The sequence below is a fragment of the Epinephelus lanceolatus genome, chromosome 1 (genome assembly GCF_041903045.1).
Source record: "Epinephelus lanceolatus isolate andai-2023 chromosome 1, ASM4190304v1, whole genome shotgun sequence".
NCBI lineage: Eukaryota > Metazoa > Chordata > Actinopteri > Perciformes > Serranidae > Epinephelus > Epinephelus lanceolatus.
This window is the reverse complement of record NC_135734.1, coordinates 625,594-650,508: the sequence shown is the minus strand read 5'-3', so window position 1 is coordinate 650,508 and position 24,915 is coordinate 625,594. Positions and strand designations below refer to the sequence as shown.

The 24,915-nt window shown below is 40.1% G+C and overlaps 1 protein-coding gene across 1 annotated transcript in view; it reads right to left on the bottom strand.

Annotated features, from left to right (window-relative positions):
* LOC117251027 (dihydropyridine-sensitive L-type skeletal muscle calcium channel subunit alpha-1-like) overlaps positions 1–24,915 on the bottom strand; it is a 590,852-nt gene that overhangs the window by 122,412 nt on the left and 443,525 nt on the right. Inside the window, exon 38 of the mRNA XM_078166193.1 lies at positions 5,094–5,195. Coding sequence (XP_078022319.1) covers positions 5,094–5,195 — 102 coding nt within the window. The remainder of the gene's footprint in view (positions 1–5,093; positions 5,196–24,915) is intronic.

Here is a 24,915-nt window from a genome sequence, read left to right as displayed (position 1 = left end):
GAGTGGAGGGTGCTCGTGTTGCTGCCGTCTGAAGTCAGTCAGAAGCTCCTTTGTATTCTTGACGTTGAGCAACAGGTTGTTCTCCATAAACCACATTGTAAATTTGTAGACTTCATCTCTGTAAGCTGTTTCATCATCATTGGAAATGAGTCCCACCACTGTGGTGTCATCTGGAAATTTTATGATTGTGTTCTGGGGGTGTGTGGGTGAACAGTCAGACAGTAGAGGGCAGGGCTGAGCACACAGCATTGTGGCGCACCAGTACTGAGGTTCAGGCTTGGAGAGTTGTAATGTCCAAATCTCACTGTCTGCTAAACTACTGGCTTGTGACATCCTTGCCATCAGTTTTACAATTGATATATTGAGTTGGGATGTACTAAGCCTTACAGTGCATACTAAGCCTTACAGTGCAGTGGATTGATAAAGATTTTAACTTGATAAAAGCAGTGTTACACCCAGAGGAGTTCACAGGTTCCCCCCTCTGTTATCTCAGAGGCATCTGAAAAAAAGTCTGAAACATTGAAAATGGACAAATCAAAAGTGCATGCTGTAGTGACAGAAAAAGCCAGAAATATGATAAAAGCTATGCCAGATAGTGGTCTGGCTAGTTTTGGCTGCATGAAACACACCATGTAGTTGGCTGTTCACAACGGCGTTCTGAGCCAGTGCGCCATCTTGGATGTGGTGACAGTAGGCGAAAAAATAGTTGGACACTTTAAACACTCACCACTTGCCTACCTGTGCCTGTAAGCTGTGCAGATCCAGTTGGTGATGAAACCAAAAAGGATGTAGCAATATGTTACCACTCTCTGGAATAGTACTTTATACACAATGAAAAGCCTGATGGAGCTCATTTCACATAAGGGGATTTTTTTAAATTTGATATTCTTTTGATAGTTTAACTAAGTCCTTTAAAGCCCAACTTCAGCAACGGTGATATGTTCATGTCTGACAATTTATTCGCTGTTGAAGTTGAGTCTTATTTAACTTTTTGTAGCTCAGAAAAGCACCAGTGTCAGTCCCTCCTTAATGAGTGCTACTTTTGTTGAATTAATATATATATTGTCATGGTCTTTGACAGTCTCTGCCTCTATATCCAACGTAGAGTTCATAGTTTTCAGTTACTGTAGTTAACATCAATGTGCCGAGCACTTATTTAGAGAAAGGATGCTTCTGAGGCAAATTTACATTTAAATTCTCTCAGTCAGGTTGCCCTTTTGTCCCTTTCATAGTTACCTGAGTAAACCAAGAATGTGTAACAATGAAAGGCTTCAGAACAGCTTCTTATGCCAAACTGTGAGCCTGCAACATATATGCTGTCTCACATAAAAAGTCTTGATGGATATTGGGCTCCTGGACATTTTGCACTTTACCTCCATTACTTACGGACTGTTGCAATAGGTTTTCCAATGACTGTTGCACTGTTGTTACTAAAAATATTTATTTTTTTAAGAATTACACAAAAAATTATCTACCAGTCATTCTATTTTCACAGCGTGGTTCCCTTTTGAATTACAGTAAAACACAAACACTTTGGTTAAAACATAGTGGATCACAATGAATCATGTACATGTACCAACTTGTCAAGACAGGTGCCTAAATGTCTGCTTCAGTTGTGGACTAAGGTTATTGTGTATGGACCTAAAGTATAAAGTGAACAAACTCCTGCTAATGTTACATAATAACAGCTATAGAATGTATAAGGAATGACACGATATAGATTATAATTGTAAAGCAGCAGCCTACAATGTAAAAGGTAAAAAAAAAAAAAAGACTCAATTACAATGCACAGATTGAAGGAACTGAGGAGATCTTATTTCACTGGAGGTGTACCTTTTATGATTCCATGTAACAAAAAAAAAACAAAACAAAAAAAAAACCTGCATTGAGTTATTGGTCGATTGATAACATTTTACTCACGTATAAGTTACCTAAACATTTGGTTAACCTGAACTATCATAATGTCCTCATGGACAGTTTTATTATGGTAATGCTAGCGCTGGCTAGCTATCTTGGTTAGCAAAGTGCATCTATAATTAACATTAAGTGGGATGCTTGTGCTAGTGAAAATCTGACTCAAAACAAAAATGTACTTACCAGAAAATATGTACAGCTGACTCCTTAGTGTGTCTTACAGTACAAGAGACGACTAAACAAGACATTTTAGGCAATCTTTAATGACCTGAAAATGCACTGTCAAGGGTCAAAGTTTAAAGGGACATTGTGTAACATTTTCAGTTGTTTATTGGCAAAAATTGATGTCTGCATTCATAAATATGTCATCACTGGTGTACTATTACCTCCACCAATAATCTGACTTATTCTCGTAAAAGGAGAATTTCGGATTTGTTTGTACATTGTGCGGGTAAGTCGTCTGTGGGGTTCCATTACGTTTCGCCATCTTGAGAATACACCCGCCAGCAAGGGACATACAGCACCGCCTTCAGCGTTTTCGTTGGGAGCCAGGCCAGCACTGCGTGACTGAGGAGCCGAAGGAGAGGAGCAAGAGGCGCTTCGCTACTACCCTGGCAAATTTGAAACAAAGTCCCACTCTTTGAGCATAATGCAGGATCATGCATATGCAGCATCATGGGAGACGTAATCCTTGTCGCCAAGAAAGCGCAAAAGGGAATAGAAAAGGCAACGTGACCAGCGAATTAAAAAAACGAAGGCCCACATCGGGGTAGCCTTTCCCAGGTAGAGAGAGCTGCTGAGGGAGAATGGTAATGCAATCACAGGCCAGCACCGCTGTTGGCTGTTAGCCGCTGTTAGCGGCCAGTCGCTGTTAGCGGCCAGTCGCTAACAGCCTCATCCCTCTCCTCGCATCACTGCGCCACTGTTAGCCGCTGTTAGCGCTGGCCTGTGATTGTATTACCTTTCTCCTTCAGCAGCTCTCTCCACCTGGGAAAGGCAACCCCAATGCTGACCTTTGTTTTTTTAATTCGCCGGTCACGCTGCCTTTTTGATTCCGTTTTGCACTTTCTTGGCGACGAGGATTCTGTCTCCCGTGATGCTGCATAATACATGATCCTGCATTATGCTCAAAGAGTGGGACTTTGTTATGCGGCAGTAGTGCTGCTGGCCACTAACAGCTGTTAGCGGCGCAGTAATGCGAGGAGAGGGATGAAGTGTGTGAGGTTGAGCCACTTGTCAGTTGTCAAAGGACAAGACGTGATTGGTTTGTTTCAATTTACATCCGCCCCAACAGTCCTACGTTGTAAACACAGCCAGCATGGTGAGGAGGGGGTTTGTCAACTCGCGTCGCGTGTGTCTGTGTAGGAGCCTGAATGAATACTCCATGTAGTATTGGATGACATGGTTTCATCAGTGTTATCATAGCTTTTTGGTACACAGCGGCTACAGTTGTTGCAATACGTGTTTGAAACAGTGAGGCGCTAGAGTGCGCCATCTGTTTGAATGCAATATATGATTTCAACGTTAGATGGGAGAAATTTCTACACACTGTGGCTTTAAAGCAGAAAACACTGACACCAAACACAAGTTCACGGTAATGTGGACGGTGCCAGGGATAAGCATTGCTATGCCTCTTGACAGGTTGCCATGGTTGCAACTGGTCAAATTGAAGGTAGCAATGCCTCAAAGCATACCCCTGCTTTATCATCTATTTAACTTGAAATAGGGCCATTATTTACAAATGCACATCATGTCATGTGTTGAAGAAGACTTAGAACTAGCAACAAGCCCATGGACTCCTGAGGAAAAGGTTTACGGAGTTAATAAATCAAATGAAAATTTGGGTCTTTTGTCATCAGACATTTTTTTGCAACCAGTGTAGTTACCCCCTCCTGGCCATTCGAAAGAATGCCGTTTAAAGGCACTTACGCATTGGCTCCACTTTTCAAACCCCAGAGCTATGTCCACTGTTTTATACAGTCTACAGGGCTTAATAATTCTACAAAACTAGGCTAATTTATGCACAGGGTCCATAAACAGTCTTGAAAGTTCATAAATTAAGGCATTATAAGCACTGGATTTGTTCACTAATGATTTGATTTTCTGATTTAATACTTGCAGTAATTTCTTAAATCAATGGTTGAGTTTACTTTTCTCAAATAATTTATTGAAGGGAATTTTTCTCTCCTCATTTTGTTTTAGAGGAAAAAAAAGGAATAGAACTGTCACAGTCTAATTTGGAAGATTTTTTGTACCTATATCTTTTGTGCTCTGTAATCACATTAGGTATTTGTATGCAAAACAGAGCACATCCCAGATGTGTCTATAGACATTGTCCCGGAGCTTAATTGGTATTGCTTGTATTAGAGCTATGGGAGAATTGTTGGTGGTGGTGCTGGAGTGGGTGTTGATGAGGGGCCTAATTGGGATGAATTTTTCCCATTGTCAATAACTTCAAATGGCTGGCCTGCATACTGCCATGGTGTTATTATGTAACTCACCCATAGCTGGATTTAGAACACAAAGGTCAGCATAAAGACTCCAGACTGTCCCAGTCAAGGGAAACAAATAACTAGCCGTTGAAGGGTCAGTGATTCTTGGGCTTGTAGACTGCCAGAAATTGCAACTCCACAGAAATTACTTACGGTTTCTGAAAGTTTTCTGTGCTGTCTTCAAATTCCTTTGAACAGTCATTTACCAGTACTTTCAGAGCAGTCACTTACTGACGAATATCCCAGTTGTCATGCAGTGTCAGATCATGTCATTCAGCACTTTTGCCATAAATGTCAGAAGGAAAGCTGTGAGGAAATACTCATAGTGGACTTTTACATTTCAGAAAACACTGAACTATTGCAATACTTGATATAAACTCTATTTACTGTATGTAAGAACTTCATAATTCACTAAATCACTGTCTCCTTAAGACAAAATCTTTTTTTTTTCTTCTTTTTTTTTAAAAGAGCAAAATAAGTTCTAGCACTTTATGTATCGAATACCATTTGTGGTTGAAATGTCAAGTCCATACAGAAGAAAGAAGAATTGGCACAGGATAGCACTGTGCGGGTACATGTTTTGCTTTGTTTGTGCATATTATTGTTACAGAACACCTGCAAAAATGAATGGCTGTGCATTTTCCTCCTGATGATTGCCTTTTTTTCTTAGACCGCATGAAAGCTGACCTCCTATAGGTGGGATGACTTGATCCAGAAGTTTCATACTGGTCCGCTTCCAAATCTTCTTGATAATTGCCCTCAGCTCCTCATTGGCTTGTTCAAAATTACCTAAACAATTGAAAAAATATAAAACAATAGACATTACTGAAATTCAAGACAATCAAAATTTAGATTGGTTAAAGTATGTCATTCAATCAGTTTCAAAACCCAAGCACATTGACTTTTGACACTTTGGAGGTGGTAATGCAATAGACAGTGGCTGATGTTTCAATGTCTCTGCTCCTTTGACAGGCCCTTTTCACAGTGTTGCCACTTTACTTATGCTTTTTGGCAAAGCAGTTCATGTTTATGTCTGTTTTATGCCTGTACTACTCACATTGAGGTCTTCACAACTCAAAATAATTTCAAGAGGTGAAGTTAAGACTTGTCGGTTTTTTTTGGTAACATTAATTATCATTTCCAATCTACCATTCTGTGACTGCATTAGGTTGTCGGGAAAGCAGGCTAGCTAAGTTAGCAGCAACTTTAGCTACTGGCATAACAATGGTATACACTGCTGCCTGCTAGTGCCATAATGAGTTTACTTGCCCTTTATTTGAAGTCATTACTTTTATAATAATGTATAATTACTCACTAATTCCAACACTGTTGTTTAGAATAGCTTGATAGATACTGACTCTTAATCCAAGCTAAATGACAATTAAGCATTTCCATATGCTGATGTGATTTATAGTTTTGCTGTTTCCTATCGTCCTGTCTCCATCTCTCAGCAGCACCCCTTCCAATAAGCATGGCACAGACATCAACAAGATGCTATTGCACTGTTCAGATTTTGGTCTCTAGACACACAGCATATACGAAGCTTCACAAAACACTTGGGGATGTTGGATGTTGGGTCAAAAGACCTCAGAGGTTTATCAAATCAACTTGAATATTGCCTGACGAGAGCATCAGGTATGGACCGTTATGTCATGCAGTAACAAGGAAAAAAGAAAATTATAGTATAGTAGATAAATTAGTGCATACAGTTTATATCCACAGTACACTCAGCACATTAGTAAACAAAGTAACTATGTGGCTGTGTATATAAACAACGTACAATACATATGAATTTATACATGCAGTCATACAGTTACTATGTTCACTAATGTGCTGAGCTGTGCTGAGTATTATCATCAGATTGCCTGCATGGATGTGCAGTTCTTACATGATGGGGTTATGTAATATGTATGTATTTGTTTATCCAATATATTGTATGAATTCAATCCAAGGAAGCCTACTGTAACCCGTCAAGTGCTCTGTCAGGTAACCTGGGGTACGTCCCAAGTCCCTTAAAATTACTGCTAACCACCTAACCTAGCCACCTTACCCAACTGTTTAGTCCCTCCCACTTAGGAAAACAGGCAAGGAGTCAGGTGTTAGGAGTGAGGAGCGAGGATTGCTGATTAAGAGACATGCATGACAGACATGCAATAGATGTTGTACAGAACAGATCAACGTAATAAATTAACAGTAATCTGTATGACACAATGAGACAGAGAGAGAGAGAGAGACAGAGAGAGAGATAGAGAGAGAGAAACAGAGAGAGAGACAGAGACAGAGAGAGATGCGGAGACAGAGAGAGATACAGAGACAGAGAGAGATGCAGGACAGACAGTAATGACAGTAGCTTACAACAACATTAATTAAAATAATAATATTAATTAATATTAATATTAATAATTAATATTACCTACAAGCTATTAAACATTATTCCACTCACATGACATGCAGGACAATAAATGATGGGCAAATGTGTTTGTGTTTTTGTGTTTGTGTGTGTGTGTGTGTGTGTGTGTGTGTGTGTGTGTGTGTGCACGTGGTGTTATATCAACACCTGTGGTTCTGGACATGAGCAGCTGCACCGACAGTCCGCTGAACAACGCAACGGGTTGTGAATGAAATAAACTTAATTACAACATGACAGTCTTGCACGAAATATCTTTTATTTTTTTATTACTCTTTGTAGTCACGTAGGCATGTGAATTACAGCATTTCATTGCAAAGAATGCATGTAACGGGTACACTTGCGCTGTTTCTCCGCCAACTCGTTCAAATGAGCCAGACGTAGGGGGCGGGTATTTATACGTCAGGGCCTCAAGCTGAAAAAGACTTCCTGTTAGGAACCTCTCATGTTAACTTACTCATCGCACCTAATAGATCCCTCCTAACTCCTACCCCTAACTCCTTACTGGCAGGAATAAGAGACATGAGACAGCCTTAAAGATGGCGGACCTCGAACGACTTCTGGTTCAAGTAAGGAGTTAGGAGTTAGCAGTATAAAATAAGAGACTTGGGACGTACCCCTGGTCTATTAGGTATTTCAAGGTCTGTCTCTATATTATAGTCTTTGTCTGAAGAAAAGCTTACTGCTTGAAAAGTCACTTGGAGGTATTTAAAAATGTAAATGGAAGCATTATTGTGGGAATTATTCAGGAATCTGTATTGGGGGCAATTCTCCACATCTTGAGGTCATAACCTTATAGTTCTTAGGGGGAAGTTTTCTGTTTTGCTAAACCTTTTGTTAGGGGGGGCAATCTCCTTTACGGGTGCAGCTGGTGGGTGCAACCTGGGTTCAGCTCTTGGTATAAACGTCTGTAGATCCTGAAGGTTGTCAGAGAACCAGCTCAGTGGCCTAGTGGTAGACTAGTGGTAGAGTGTCCGCCCTGAGACTGGGAGGTCGTGAGTTCGATCCCCGGCCGGGTCATACCAAAGACTATAAAAATGGGACCCACTGCCTCCCTGCTTGGCACTCAGCATCAAGGGTTGGAACTGGGGGGGTTAGATCACCACATGATTCCCAAGCTCACCGCTCCCTCAGGGGATGGGTCAAATGCGGAGAACGAATTTCACACACTGTGTGACAATCAGTAAAAAAAAAAAAGAAGAAAAACTCTGCTCTTCTCTCCATGCTGCATGTATTAAAGAAACTTGATTCCTCATACCGAGTCCATCACTTCTTCAGAAAGGAGAATTTCCCTCACATTTGACGACGAGGGATGGACGTTGTGCTGATCGACGCCTGCCCTGACTGAGGGTTAAACCGCCGGCAGGAGTCTCTAGGAGACTCAGGGAAAATTCCGCTCTGATAAACGGAGGACAGGATCCCGCCTGAAGTCAGGAATGGCTGGCAGACAGCGGACGCTCCATCTTCTTTTAAAAAGTGAGTACAGTGTTATGAATCATTTTCACTGTAGTTATTTTGTAGTAAGGTACCTGTTTCCATGTAAATCCTAAAGAGGTTGGTGTTGGAAACGAGTTGTCACGTAATTCCAGACAAGCGGTAGTGAAACTCAACTCATGAGCGTATGTGTGTAGGCCTATCTCCATGGTATTCCCTTTGTGAGAGTGGAGCTCATTGGCATATAAATCCTTTGTGGTATTGTAGACCAGTTCTATGTAATTGGCAAGTTTGATGATTAAGCAAGAAATGAAAGATGAGAGTAAGTGTGAAAGGAAGGAAAAACAGAAACATAGGGCAAGAGAGAGGGCTCTACCTCCTCCATATGCTGTCTCCACTGCTGCAGCCCCTCCTCCTCAAAAGGCACATGGCCCTGACGCTGAGCAACTTGAAAAAGACTCTGAAAGGGAGGGGGAAGAGGCATTGTTGTACCCTGACCTTTCAGCTTTCCATCTGACCCCCCAAGGAAGCAAAACCTAATGTTACTCCTTCCAGAAAGTGCGCTTCTCCAGTAGCACCATCTTTCGACTATTGGCTGCGGAGCCAAGGGGACAAAGGGGGTGTTCACCAAATGCCCATGATGGTTTTTCCCAACCCCCAGCCACGACGAACAGGGGACCAAGTGCACAGCCACTGGGATCCAGAAGTGCTTGTGTACAGGCCATGGCAGCCAGATCAGCTGAAGGAGGTTGCAGAGGAGCTGCCTGATCCACAAAAGACTAGAGGTGAGAAATGGGTCACAGCCATGCAACAATTATTGGCCATGTATAATCCAACCCTGCAGGAAGTGGAGGCTCTTAATTTAAATGAGACAAGTAGAATAAAGTGATTTGAATAAATAAATATCCCTATTTGGTAACACTACATAATACGGCCCACGACTTAGAGCGTACCTACCACTCACTTAGAGCATACCTACTGCTCACTTTGCACCTAATTTAACAGAAGTACTGCGTAACTCTCGCTCACCCCCCCCCCCCCCCCCTTTCCCCCATGTTTTACAGTATAACTAGGCTGCTTCTTAGCGCGTAACTCCCGTTGACTTATGTCCTACTTTACACCAACTTCCACAGAAGTACAGAGTAACTCTTGCTCACTTCCCCCACTATTTCCCCCGTGTTTTACTGTATAACTAGGCTGCGTCTGAGAGCGTAACTCCCGTACAATTACGTCCTACTTTACACCAACTTAGAGTAACTCTTGCTCACTTTTCCCCGCTACTTTTCCTGTGTTTTACAGTATAACTAGGCTGCGTCTTAGAGCATAACTCCCGTACAATTACGTCCTACTTTACACCAACTTAGAGTAACTCTTGCTCACTTTCCCCCGCTACTTTCCATGTGTTTTACAGTATAACTAGGCTGCGTCTTAGAGCGTAACTCCCGTACAATTACGTCCTACTTTACACCAACTTAGAGTAACTGTTGCTCACTTTCCCCCGCTACTTTCCATGTGTTTTACAGTATAACTAGGCTGCGTCTTAGAGCGTAACTCCCGTAAAATTATGTCCTACTTTGCCCGGACTTACAGTGTAACTCCTCCTGGTCTTTTTTTCCCCACCAATCATTTTAAGTACCAGGTATATTAAATTAAATAGTCTGCTGTACAATATGAGCACAGCCTTTTGCTCTTTGCAATTGTTACAATCTTGTTTTTTCTGTGTCAGCAGGCAAATTTCACCCCTATTCCAGAGATGTACTATTCATTATGGTTTGGAAAAATAATATGTTGGGAAATGGGTATACAGTATGGAAATTGGCTAATAACAGGCTGGCTGGTAGCAAACTTACCTCTCTAAAATGCACATCTATGGAAGTCTCGTACTGTCATCCAAGGGCAAAACACAAACTATACAGTAATAAATCCACAGTAATGAGTCATTCAGAGTTATAAAATGTTTTTATTATGTGATTACACAGAAAACACATGACAGGCACTATTCCTCTCATCCATACTCCGTAAGTACAGTAATTTTTATTTATTTTAACCAGGTGAGTCCCATTGAGATTGACATCTCATCAATTCTTTTTTTCTTATTTTATGCAAAAATTGTCTGATGACATGTTGTATGGTAGTAGTTTGTGACACAAAAGAGAATTGAACAGAACACCTAATCACAGGTCCCTTGCTGTAACATCAGAGGGACATAGTTTGCTTGACATTGTCAACAGAGAAAATACCGGGTTTATTTTCTTACAATATTCCCGTATGATTCCTCAGTTGTCTTGAAGTTGCTTTAATGTTTGTTTGTTTGTTTGTTTGTTTATTTGTTAGGTTTTACGTTGTTAACTGTCAATTACTAGATCACTCTGGCATAGTCTCATTGATCAAACAAGGTGTCAATCACAGCCACTCTGCTTAGACCTGCAGTCATTGGTCAAACAGGGAGGTGCACATTTCCCATTGGTTAAGACAGGAAGTACCACCTCTCAGCGAGGCTGAGGGGATAAGCTTGTACTGCGCAGGCACAGGAATCAGACGACGGAGGGAATCAAGTGAAACTACACAATGTCTACGGTGAGAAGTGTTGCTGTAAACACAACGATAACACTCCGAGATCCTCGCTGGAGACGTGAGGGAGAGACCGAGGACCTGTGCTGTGGGAGTGTTAATGCGTTTATCAACGTCTTGGTGAGTTGATGCTAACGCAGCTAGCGATGTTAACTTGTGCTGCATGAGACACCCGTCATATCCACCTTATTTTTCACGGAAACACGGAGGCAAAACAGAACGCAGCCAGCTTCCTTTTTTTTGTGCGACACTTCCGGTCCAGCACTCTTACCACTGTGTAAATGGGAATCGCCTTGTTGTTTACCTTGCTGAGTTTAGCTATATATATATGTATATATCACATTTTTCACGTCACTATATCACCGTTTAGACTAATCTGATGTTTGTAAAGTCTATAAACACAATGACTGAACAAACATTAGTATTTTCTCTGTGTGTAATTAATAACATGGTTATCGTAGATTAGCTGGGCTAACCGTTGTCTGTAATAACTCACTAAACTCACAAAGTGGCCCGTGAAAAAAATATTTTCTCCAGCAGATGTCTTAGTTACAACATGATTGAGCTAATTGGAGTAGTTTCATGTCGTATCCGACAACGGGAGACTTTTAACGGATGACGATCCTGATGTTAGTTTTGCTGCTAGTGTTAACGTTAGCTGTCCCTGTCAGCTGCAGCCACTGATGCTTTCTAGACATCGTGATTTCCCAAAACTGAATAAATACCACACATAGCAACACAAAACTGCTTTGCTAGCTCAATCATGTTGTAACGGCTGGATGGTTGTTGCGTACATGCTGATTCAGGTGCTATCAGAGCCGATCCGCGCATCACTATGGCTTAATGATCAAGTCAGTCAATTAAAACAACCCGTGCTGTGTTAGGAGTGTATGTCGCTGACAGAAAGAAAGAAAGAAAAGGGAAAAAAAGATAGAAAAGCAGCGTACACCTCACATATTTATTTCTCACAGGTGCGCACACGTTTGGCTGGCATGCAGAAGCACCGTCTATGTGTCTATGTGTCTGTGTGTCGAGGGTGTGAGCCGCAGCTTCAGCTGCTCACGTAGAGAGGCTTAGCCCGGTGTGTTTTTTCGCTGATTCGGTTCTGCAGGTTCTCTGCTGGTACACTGGAGACGGGGATCAAGCAGTTTGTCTCACTCGGGATAGATTGTGCTTTTTTGGTTCATAGTTTATGATTGACGTGCGATTTATTTGCGTTTAGAGGGAATAAATTTCCGTTATAAAGGAAACGTGGGCACAGTTATCTAACGTTATACAAAATACACAGACTAACTAACTAACTAACTAACTGATTGACTAACATACCCCGAATCGGGACATAGCTATAGTATGTGTGCTTCCCCTCTACACTACGCTTACTTGGCATTGCAATTACTGTTAGCGACCTACTTGTAACTCTAAAATGCTGCACTTGTTTTGCCTCGTGGCCCCTTGCCATTTGTATTTGTGTTAGTGTACTGTATACATTTGCACCATTATAGTTGGGTCATGAATGCTATTTGACCGATGAATAGTCAAGTGTAATACGGTGTGTGCACTGATGTAGCCTACATTTTCAAAATATGTTTTGTTATCCATAGTTAAGTGGAAAACAGTTAAGAATGTTTAAAAACACAAACTTTGTAGTTCAAAAGGAAATGTAATCCACTTGTTATGGTTTAAAAGGCTAATGATTCATGATGTGAAATGTAAAGACAAGATAAAGTATTCCATGCCGAGAAAAACTTTACAGTTAAAAGTTTGCTCACTTTGTGTTACTGTGATGTATTTACGTAATAACGATAATGACCACAAAAAGAAATTGAAGTTGATGATGCAACATAGTAATACCTCTCTTTCTGCACAGGTGATGTTTTTTTAGAGATTCTGTGGAAAATTACATGTGGATTTGACATTCAACCTGACGAGGGAGATGGCTAGCCACCCATGACCCCGATCTCTGCCTTGACCCAAGGAGTTGGATCAAGATCACCTTTTATATGGAGGAGCTCATACATTCTTCCATCTCCATCACTGGGTGTCACACTCCGATATGATAGTAGTACCACAATGATCTTTTCCACTTGACTTTTGACTTAGAAAGTACATTTGTCAACTGAAACTGACTTGACTATTTTTGACTTAGAAAAACCAAACGGATCAAATAAAGGATCAAGACTAAATTGAACAGTTTATAACAGAAGGAACAAAACTGAACGTAAATAACAAAAACCAGTAGAAATGTGTTATTTTATGTTGTCAGGGACACTTAGTTTCATCTTTGGATTGTTTTCAGATGATGTTATTGTTGTTGTTATTGTTAACATTGAAGTACCTGTTCTAACTCACTGGCTCTAATTACACATTAGTTACAGTGGTAGTAGACTGTACTTAGACACTAAGGAGGGGATAACAGTGCAAACTTTATGATACAGCCAGGTTCCCTGTAGTTAGCGTGTACCTCCAGGAGAGCTAGGGTGTACTTACACATTAAGGAGGGGATAACAGTGCAAACTTCATAATACAGCCCGGTTCCCCGTAGTTAGCATGTACCTCCAGGAGAGCTAGGGTGTACTTACACACTAAGGAGGGGATAACAGTGCAAACTTCATAATACAGCCCGGTTCTCCGTACTTTGGCAGTACTTACAGGAGAGGTAGGCTATACCAAGACACTAGTTACAGGGAAATTAAGATCTACTTAGACACTGATTACAGTTTGATGTGTACTGTATGTACTTCATGTACCTATCTATGTACTGTTTATTAGGGACCGAGCCTAGAGGCAGAAGACTGCTCACAGAGTAGTCCTCGCCAAAGGCGAGGACCCTATTGTTTTTGCTGCGTTTATTATTTCTTTCTTTCTTTCTTTCTTCCGCCGCCTCTTTGAGCTGGAATTTGACCCCCTAAACATGCTCAAAAACTCACCAAATTTGGCACGCACATCAGAACTGGTGAAAAATTTTAGAAAATCATGACATTAACCCCTAAAGTGCCAAAATGGGCTCTCTAGCGCCACCTAGGCACACAAAAATGGCCGCCATGGCCTGTAGGAACGTCACAGAAACATGAAACCAAAAGTGGCGTGTTCGTCTCATGAAGACCTAAAAATCACGAGCTGACACCCCTGACCTAAATCCAACAGGAAGTGAGCTATTTGCCCTTTCAAAGTAAGATTTTGCCTTAAAACTGCCTTTCCTAAAAAATCTTCTTCTCATACACCGCTTATCCAATCGGCTTCAAACTTGCACAGATGACAGATCAACTCGTTCTAATCAAATCTTATTCGTAACTTTTTCATTACTCGCTTAGTTTGGATTTTATGGCCTCCATAAGGTGAGATGTCAGAAAAACGTCCTGACATTTACAGCGTCTCCATACTTTGTGTTACAGACTCCATTCCAACTCTCAAATGTTGCCACAGGTCTCATCTATTCACTCATGTTTTCATCTTTTTCATATCTTTTACCGTTTTTCATCTGTGCCTCTCAAAGTACCATGAGCAACAGTGGAGAAATTCTCAGTTTACAATGGGTGTGTATTGCACGGAATGCTGTGAGCTAGAGTGGAGAGGGCTCTAAAAATCGTCTAAAACTTTTGTCTTTAACTCGCTGCTATGGCCACAATTTTCACTGTACAGACACAATGTATACCACAAAATGTAGGAAAATTTGTCCAGCTCACAGATATGTTGACATGGAATCTCTCACACGTACACATTTTTGCTGAGTGGCTCCAAAGCGAAGGGAGCGCTGATTTTTTTCTCATTTACTCCCATGTAAACTCTGAGGAGAAATTTCTGGAAACAGCTTAGGTGCAACACATATTAAACTCGCTCCCCTGACCACATTTTTGACTCGAGAAATATAAAACGCGACACGTGCGTTCACGAGACGTGGCTGTCTCTCAAAATCACTTTATTTTCTTGCTTGGACCAACGGTTTGGGTATGCGAAGCATTTGTTCGAGGAGTTAAAACCCATTATAAACAGCCTTTGGTGATCTGCTCTCCTGAGGTGTCTGTGTCTGCCTCAGGTGCAGGCAAGTCATTAATCGCCATGACAACGGCTGCACACACAGACACAGCCACAGGGCTCTCTGGTCTGTGTGTCTCACAATCTTTAAAGGACAGATTACAGCAGCAGAATCTTCATTTCAAACAGCAAATACACATTATTAACCCCTAAAGTGCCAAAATGGGCTCTCTAGCGCCACATAGGTGCACTAAACTGGCCACTGCAGCCCGTAGGAATGTCGTATCAAGATCAAACCAAAACTGGTGTGTTTGACTTACAAATCACGCGTTGACACCCATGACCTAATTCCAACAGGAAGTGAGCTACTTGACCTTTCAAAGTAAGATTTCACCTCAAACGTGCTCTTAAAAAAACACATCTCCTCCTACACCGTTTATTTTATCGGCTTTAAAGACGCACACATGACAGCTCAACTGCTGCTAAACAGATCTTCTGTATAACTTTATCTCTCTCATCATCACATTTTTTTCATGATTGGACCAACGGTTTGGGAATGGGAAGAACTTGTTCGAGGAGTTAAATCTCCACTACAACAGGTCTCTCTCTGTGTTCTGTCTCTGTCTGTCTCTACTCTTCTGCCAGGTGCACATGGCAACCACTGTCACACACAAACTCCATTTTAACCCTTTAGGTGCCAGAGTTTATTGAGGAAAATATTCCATTTTCATTTCAACATTTCAAAAGACTGTGGCTTGAAAGTGGTGAGAGATAAAGGCATACTGTAAATGAGAAAACTATTCATCATGACCCAAAGTTTGTCATGGGAGTAAATTAACTCATCTAATTTGCATTCCGTGATGTCACTAGGCGGCGGCCATATTGGATTTCATAAATCTCAGTAAAACAGCATTTTGAACAGATTCACACAGTAGATTTCTTTTGTTTTGTGCTGTTTTTGTTGTCTCTTCCTCAAAATAAAGGAAGAGGAATCTGATGGGAATAAATTAACTCATCTAATTTGCATATTGTGATATCACTTCTACATACCTACAGCTACAGAAAGCCTTCAAACATCAAAACATTCAGCTCTGTAAGGATTTTCTGATGTTTGTGGCAATATGTTTGATATTTCTAAATAATTCACAATGATGACATAAGCTGGGGGCCGAAATGGGCGCTTGCAGCTTTAATTTTGGTTTGCTGCCTTCTTGGCCAGGGCTCCCTTGTAAAAGAGATGTCAATCTCAATGGGACTCACCTGGTTAAATAAAGGATAAATGAAATAAATAAAAATTATTGTACTTACGGAGTATGGATGAGAGGAATAGTGCCTGTCATGTGTTTTCTGTGTAATCACATAATAAAAACATTTTATAACTCTGAATGACTCATTATTGTGGATTTATTACTGTATAGTTTGTGTTTTGCCCTTGGATGACAGTACGAGACTTCCATAGATGTACATTTTAGAGAGGTAAGTTTGCTACCAGCCAGCCTGTTATTAGCCAATTTCCATACTGTATACCCATTTCCCAACATATTATTTTTCCAAACCATAATGAACAGTACATCTCTGCAATAGGGGTGAAATTTGCCTGCTGACACTTAGAAAAAACAAGATTGTAACAATTGCAAAGAGCGAAAGGCTGTGATCATATTGTACAGCAGACTATTTAATTTAATATACCTGGTACTTAAAATGATTGGTGAGGAAAAAAAGACCAGGAGGAGTTACACTGTAAGTCCGGGCAAAGTAAGACATAATTGTACGGGAGTTACACTCTAAGACACAGCCTAGTTATACTGTAAAACACATGGAAAGTAGCGGGGGAAAGTGAGCAACAGTTACTCTAAGTTGGTGTAAAGTAGGACGTAATTGTACGGGAGTTACACTCTCAGACGCAGCCTAGTTATACTGTAAAACACATGGGAAATAGTGGGGGAAGTGAGCAAGAGTAACTCTGTACTTCTGTGGAAGTTGGTGTAAAGTAGGACATAAGTCAACGGGAGTTACGCGCTAAGAAGCAGCCTAGTTATACTGTAAAACATGGGGGAAATGGGGGGGGGGGGGGAGTGAGAGTTACGCAGTACTTCTGTTAAATTAGGTGCAAAGTGAGCGGTAGGTACGCTCTAAGTGAGCGGTAGGTACGCTCTAAGGCGCGGGGTGTATTATGTAGTGTTACCCCCTATTTTAAGACAAAAGCTATTCAATTTTGTCTTGTATTTCTAGACTTTATAAATACTTTTAAAAAACATACAAACACTTTATTTATCAATTATTCAAGTCATTTATGGAGAAATTTTGCTGAAGTGTGGATCGACAATGCTTTAAGAGATTTTTGATGGATTAACAATCTGGGCCCACTGCATCTACCACCATCCTGGGCCCACTGGGAGCGAGCAACAAGCAGCTTGAGCTTCAGCAGCAGCCATCCACCACCAGACTGAGCCCAGGCTTCTGCAGTAGCCATCCACCACCGGGCTGAGCCCAGGCTTCAGCAGCAGCCATCCACCACCAGGCTGAGCCCAGGCCTCAGCGGCAGCCTCCAACCACCAGGCCAGGCCCAGGCTTCAACAGGAGCCATCCACCACCAGACTGAGCCCAGGCTTCAACAGGAACCATCTACCACCAGGCTGAGCCCAGGCTCCAGCAGCAGCCATCCACCACCAGGCTGAGCCCAATCTTCTGCAGTGGCCATCCACCACCAGGCTGAGCCCAGGCTCCAGCAGCAGCCATCCACCACCAGGCTGAGCCCAGTCTTCTGCAGTGGCCATCCACCACCAGGCTGAGCCCAGGCTTCAGCAGCAGCCATCCACCATCAGGCCAGGCCCAAGCTTTAACAGGAGCCATTCACCACCAGACTGAGCCCAGACTTCAGCAGGAGCCATCTACCACCAGGCCGAGCCCAGGCTCCAGCAGCAGCCACCACTAGGACCTGCTGCATCTTCCTACAGGTCAGCCACAAAAAAACGCATAAGGTATGTGGGTCACAGTGGCTGGAAAGGATGAGAAGTTTGTCACCATGTCTGTGTTGCATGAAATGCTTGAGCAGCAAAAAACTTTCTACAAAGATCTTCTTGAGCAACAAGAAAAAAGCTACAAATCATGCTTTCAAGTGATTGTTGATTCTATGTTTGTCCGAATGTATAATCTTGTTAGAGATGTTTTAAATATTTCAAAAGATATTCATGACCTAAAAGCAAGTCTTCAATTTTCCCAAGCCGACATAACTGAACTACTCCGCAGCTCCACATGAAACGTAAAGAGCTACTACCTCAACTCCGAGAGTAGAGGATGAAGGGGAATATTGCATTCCTGAAATATGACCAGCATGTTTTTTCACTTAAATATACGTAGTTTATCAAAAAATTATGATCACTTAACCCAATATTTGTCTAGTTTAAACCATACATTTTCAGTGTTTGCTCTAACAGAAACTTGGCTAAGTGATGAATTGGTATCTCTTTATTCAGTTTTTCATTATAATGCTTTGCACTCATGTAGCAAAAACAAATTTAATTTTATTGAAAGAAAAGAGCTTAGCAGTAATTTTGATCAAATTGAGGTTGAATCTCTTTTTGTTGAACTACCTAGTCTCAGTGATTTTGGTGGTAAAAGTGTTGTGATTGACTGTATATATTGTCCCCCTCATACTGATACTGGTTCATTCAATGATGCATTGTCCTCCACTGTTGAGCTGATAAGTAGCAAGGGTAAGGTATGCATTCTCCTTGGTAACTTTAATATCCATCTTCTAAAAAATGAATCCAATTCTTCAGATTTTCTTCATGCATGTTACTTATATCCCCTCATCTTTAAACCTAGTAGAATAACGTTTTCCTCTACAGCTTTAATTGACAATATATTTACAAATTACTTTGAACATGTATTCAATTCTGGATTATTATTTACTGATATTTCAGATCATTTTCCAATTTTTCAGTTTTTTTCTAATTAATAATTCAAATAAACCTAAAAAAAAAAACCTAGAAGAGAAAACATATTGTCGTAGAGAAATGAGAGATGAGAGAAATGAGAACTTGTTTAAAGCCTCAATAGATAAAGTTTCATGGGAAGATGTATTGAATGAACATAGTGCAGAATGTGCTTATAGTACCTTCATGGACGTATTTAGTTCTATATTTGATAAATGCTTTCCTTTTGTTCAAATCAATAGATAATATAAGTCTAAAATTTGTAAACCCTGGATTACTCCAGGTTTAAAGAAATCCTACATTATGAAAAAGACTATATAAAAAATATATTGTTAGCCCCACCCTTTTTAACATTGAATTCTACAAAAAATACAAGAACCATTTCATTAAATTGATGCACATTGCAAAAAAATCCTACTTCTCAATTAAATTTGAACAATCACGTAATGATATCAAATCAACATGGAAACTCATCAATGAATTGTTGAATAAGAAGAAGGCCTCCACATCTATTCCATCTGTTTTATCCGATGGTGAGAAAAAAAAATCTCTACTCCTTCAGATATTGCACATGGTTTCAATGATTTCTTTCTTAATATTGGTCCTTCATTAGCCAACAAAATTGAGGATACGGATGGTCATCTTTTTGAGAACTTCAATAATCAATATCCTAGTTTAAGCATGTTCGACCCTCCTACTCCACAGGAGATTGAATTGAATCGAATTGAAAGAATCCTCTACAGGACATGATGAAACACAAGCCAGTCTTGTTAAGAGTATAGTTACTTCCATTATTCAGCCTCTAATACATATTTTAACTTTATCCATCAGGACAGGAGTTGTTCCAAGTGATCTTAAATTAGCCAAAATTATACCGCTATTCAAATCTAGTGATGCTAGTGTATACACAAATTATCGTCCTATATCCATTTTACCAGTTTTTTCCAAAATTCCTGAGAAATTGGTTTATTCAAGAGTAAAAATACACATGGATGAGAATAACATATTATACAGTCACCACTGTGGTTTTAGAAAAAAAAATGTCAACAGAAATGGCTGTTTCACAACTTGTTCATAATATTTCCACTGCTTTAGATCAAAAAAAATTCTCTTGCTATGTTTTTGGACTTGTCAAAGGGCTTTGACACAGTCAATCACAATATACTTATTAAAAAAATACTTAAATATGGTTTTCAAGGTATTGAAAATGGCTGCTTAATTATTTAAAGGACAGAGAACAGTATGTTTCATTTAATGGGCATTCTTCACATAGAGCGAAGATACTTTGTGGTTTTCCCCAAGGCTTTATCCTTGGACCTCTCTTGTTCTTGATTTATATCAATGATTTGCCAATGGTTTGCAATTTTCTTTTACCTCTTTTATTTGCTGATGACACGTGCCTGGTTGCATCACATAAAAATGTTGATACTCTGTTTCGAGAAGCTAATGAGGAATTGTCATCTATTTCAAATTGGTTTTGTATAAACAAACTCTCTCTTAATATAATTAAATCTAATTTTGTGCTCTTTTGCACTAAAAACAAAAAATACTCAAAAGAAAATGCCCAAATTATCTTAGACAACAAGGAAATAACTCATGTTCCTCATATTAAATTCCTAGGAGTCATTGTTTATGAGTAAGTTAACATGGAAACTCCATACAGATCATGTATGCAAAAAGACTTAAATCAATTGGTATCTTGAGCAAAGTTGGTTCACTAACCAATCATTCTTGTCATTTAACCTTGTACTACAGTTTAATCTTTCCTTATATTATGTATTGTAATTCTGTTTGGGGCGCTACAGGTTCTACCTATCTTAATAAGATTTTATTAGTCCAAAAAAGATTTCTGAGAATGATTGGTCTTGTTAATAGTTGTTACCCTTCAGCTTCTTTATTCAGAAGATACAAACTTTTATCTATCTATGATGTAAACAAATACCAGATTTGTGTATTTATGTATAAGTTCATACATTTAACTCATGACTTACCAAGTGTTTTTCAAAATTTTTCATTTTTTCCTCTGATATTCACTCATACTCCACTAGACAGTCCAAATACATTAATCGTCCTTTTTGTCGGACTTCCCTTGCTCAAGTCTCACTGAGTTATGGAGGACCATCTCTCTGAAACAACCTATCACCATCTCTTAAAGCATCATCTTCACTGGCAATCTTCAAAAATCAATGAAAATTTAATTAATCAACTTTAATGTGGATTTTTTTTTTTTTCCTTGTTTGGATTGTCCTTGTTTTTGGTCTTATTATTTCTTAGTTGTTTGTGCATTATCAAACATGTAATCTTATATTGACTTTGTTCATTTTATTTGCTCTTGTTTTGTCTTGATTTTTTTCCCTCATTCCTCCTCCTTCTTGTCCTTCCGCTTTCCTTCCCCCTTTTTGTTTTTTGTTGTTTTGTTTTGTTTATTTCTTATCCTTATTGTATGATTTAATTGAGGGGAGGTCCTTTGATAAGCCTTTAGTGGCTTCTAACCTCTCCGGCACAGTTCCTTTTTAATCTTGTAAATTTTATACAGTTTTATTTTAACATTATGTGCAAATAAAAGTAAACTAAACTAAACTAAACTAAAGGCTGTTTGTCCCAGATGTTTCAAGCTCCGATGGGCCAACATTCAACCTGCCAACAGGTCCACCAGCCCAGCAGTTGGATCAAAGGATTTCACCACAATGATGGACAGGTTGTATGATGCAGTGTACACCAAGAAACATACAGCAACACTGATGGCCACAAGTTGAGGTGCTACACACACACACACTAACGCAATTACATTTATGTTATTGACTGATGAAGGGGAGGCAATAATATCAACAATGCCTGATAACTTGTGTGGCGGAAGCAAGTTTGATTTTGGGAATATACAGGGGACAACTCTGTTATTGTTCAGCCAAAATCAACTGTTAGACCATGTAAAAGACATTATCCACTTCGCCCAGAGGCTATTGAAAGCATTGCTCTTGTTATTCAGTCACTCATAAATCAGATGCCATTGTGGAATGTCCTAATTCACCATGTAACACCCTCATCCTACCTGTAAAGAAACAATGGGGACTGGAGACCAGTCCAGGACCTCAGGGTAATAAATCAGGCTTTGCAACACCCAGCCCCCATTGTCCCAAATGTTGCAAAACTGCTTTCACAGGTGCCAGCAGACTCCTGTTGGTTTACTGGCACTGATTTGGTAAATGCATATTTTAGCATTTCTGTTCACCCTGACTCACAGTTTTGGTTTGCTTTCACTTTCAATGGTAAATGTGGCACCTGGACCAGAATGCTGCAGGGTTTCACCTCTAGCCCAACTTTGTTTTCTGTGGCTATGGCAGAAAACCTCTCGCATTGGCAGCCAATGCATGGCAGCACACTTGTGGAGTGTGGTGGTGATCTCTTGGTGTGTTCCACCACAAAAGAAAACTGTAAAGCTGACACAGTGTCTCTTCTCTGCTATGGAAGCCCATTTCCGCCACCTGATGGAAAAAAATAAGATCTATTAACTCAAAATAATGAGATACTAAGTCAAAATAATGACTTGCTAAGTCAAAATAATGAGATACTAAGTCAAAATTATGAGATACTAAGCCAAAATAATGAGATACTAAGTCAAAAAAAAAAAGACTTACTAAGTCAAAACAATGAGATACTAAGTCAAAATTATGAGATACTAAGTCAAAATAATGACTTGCTAAGTCAAAATAATGAGATACCAAGTCCAATAATGAGGTGAATGAGTACAGTTACAGCCTTCCACAATCCATACTCTTCATCTCTCAGTCACGATGGATAACATCATTGAGGGATACTAACTCAAAACAGTGAGGTCATAACTCATGTACATCGGATATGCCACACACTACACTTTGATGTGACGTATGGGGTACGTTTGGCTACTTAAGTAGTCTACAAATTACAAAATGTAGTAAAATACTGTTGATTTTAAGTGTTCTGTTTGGCTAAGACATAAAGTTAATTATACAACAGTTAGTTTAAGTTGCACTTAAATAGGTCAATAATATGCTCATCAGTGAATACGAGTGTTAGTGAATACAAGTGTTATTGAATCAAATTGTTCGCCACTCCTCCGCGAGTTATTAGTTATGTGAGTTACCATATATTTCCAAATAGTCGTCCGGTGACAAATAGCTGCCGGGGGTTTGACCCCATTTTGCGTATTAAACGCCGGTCCGATTAAACACCCGGGCGATTATTTCCTCATTCATTGCCTCATGGCTGTCCCTCCTTGAGGGACTGTTTGCGCTTTTACGCACGGGTTGGTGGTGAAGTGATGCACATGACTCGGACGGACGGACAGACAGCCACGTATCTAAAACAGGTAATACATCTGGCTACATCTTTCCCACATCAAATATCCGTGATCGCCTTGACCCGCGTGCGTAAAAGCGCACACAATTCCGTGTCCTCTCACCGCGGATGCTGTGATTTGATGGCCCGGTACTCATTGTAGCTTACTCTTATAAGACCCAATAATAATAATAATAAGTTACTGTGGACCTATATGCCATGCCTTTTAACAAAATTACCAGAAGAGTTCGCTGAAAAACAGGTAATGTCAGCCTGAATTACTCATGTGCATCCCCGGTGAAAATCACTGACATGCATGGGGGAATACAGCTTCTACAGACTCGCCATAGCTTACTGTCAGGACTCAGGGACCAGAATTCGGGATGGCGGACCATCGGGATGCTGATATTTCGGTGTGGCGGCCTGTAACTGTTGGTTAAATGGCCCGTTCGGTTGGTATTCGGATAACTGGGGCTTTAATAGTATAATGTAATAGCACCACCCAGCGGTGAAACCCGTGTACATGAAAAAAAATGACCCACTCTAAATGTTTAGAGATTTTTGCACATGAACTCACTCCTACATTATACAGTATTTTTGCACTAAAAAACATACTGGACAGGAACTGTAACCAAATAACGGCCTGGTGCAGGTCGGTGCAAAAAAAAAAAAAAGAAAAAAAAAAGCCTTGAGCAAATAGCCCCTGGTTCTTTTAAACACCTGGGGTCAAAATTGATTTTGTGAAATAAACGCCCGGGCTACTATTTGGAAAAATACGGTATCTGTGTGTTGTAAAAGCATTTTGCTCTGCTGCTGTAGACAGCCTGTCTAAATGATGTCTTGAAGTACCTGTCTGATTGTATGTGGGTTTTTTTTCTTCATGTCGGCATGTTAAGCTTGTATTTTCGGTCTCTGGAGATACTCCAATAAATTCGCCTATACAGTATTGTACCAAATTGGACTTTATTTTACTGTGTTTCATACACCGGACCCCTTGGTTATCTTCTAGAAATGAGCTTGTAATTAATTTATTTTCTTTATTTTCTGTGAAGTTAAATAATGATAATTAAACATCCGCTCGCTGTCCGTGGTGCTGAAATATGCACCGAAATAGGTCTGATGTTTTCACTGCTCTCACCAAGTCGTGCATTACATGCAGACATGAGGTATTATGAATGTGAGAAACAGCTTCATGTCCTTTGAAACACTTTTCAATAGCATAGTATGTACTTCTGACAGGTCAAAGACCAAAGTGAAGTTTTATATAAGTTCATATTTTTGAAACTCCATCATCAGTAGCTCTGTGATGTCATGTCATATTGCCATACCTTAGCTTTTGCTGAAACGACACCCCTGCATGGAGGTCTGCACAGAAGACTCCTGGCTCTCCTAACGACCACTCATAATTTAATTCAAATGTAATTTTGGGGAAAATATCCATCTTCTTGGTGTAACGCTAGTGTCAGTTTGTGTCACTGTCGCGAGTGTGACAGTTGGTTAATTAACAGTTGTGTTTATATTTTTAACACCTGTGAGCAGAGTGATTTTACTGTTACAAGTCCCAGTGATGTTATAGTCTATATCAGCACTCACGGAATGCTTCTCGTGCAGTCAAATTACTCGGTCGGAACTAAATGTTATATAATTAACTTTATGTCTTAGCCAAACAAAACACTTAAAATCAACAGTATTTTACTACATTTTGTAATTTGTAGACTACTTAATTAGCCAAACATACCCCATACGTCACATCATGTGTGGCATATCCGATGTAAATGAGTTATTACCTCACTGTTTTGAGTTAGTATCCCTCAATGATGTTATCCATCGTGACAGAGATGAAGAGTATGGATTGTTGAAGGCTGAAACTGTA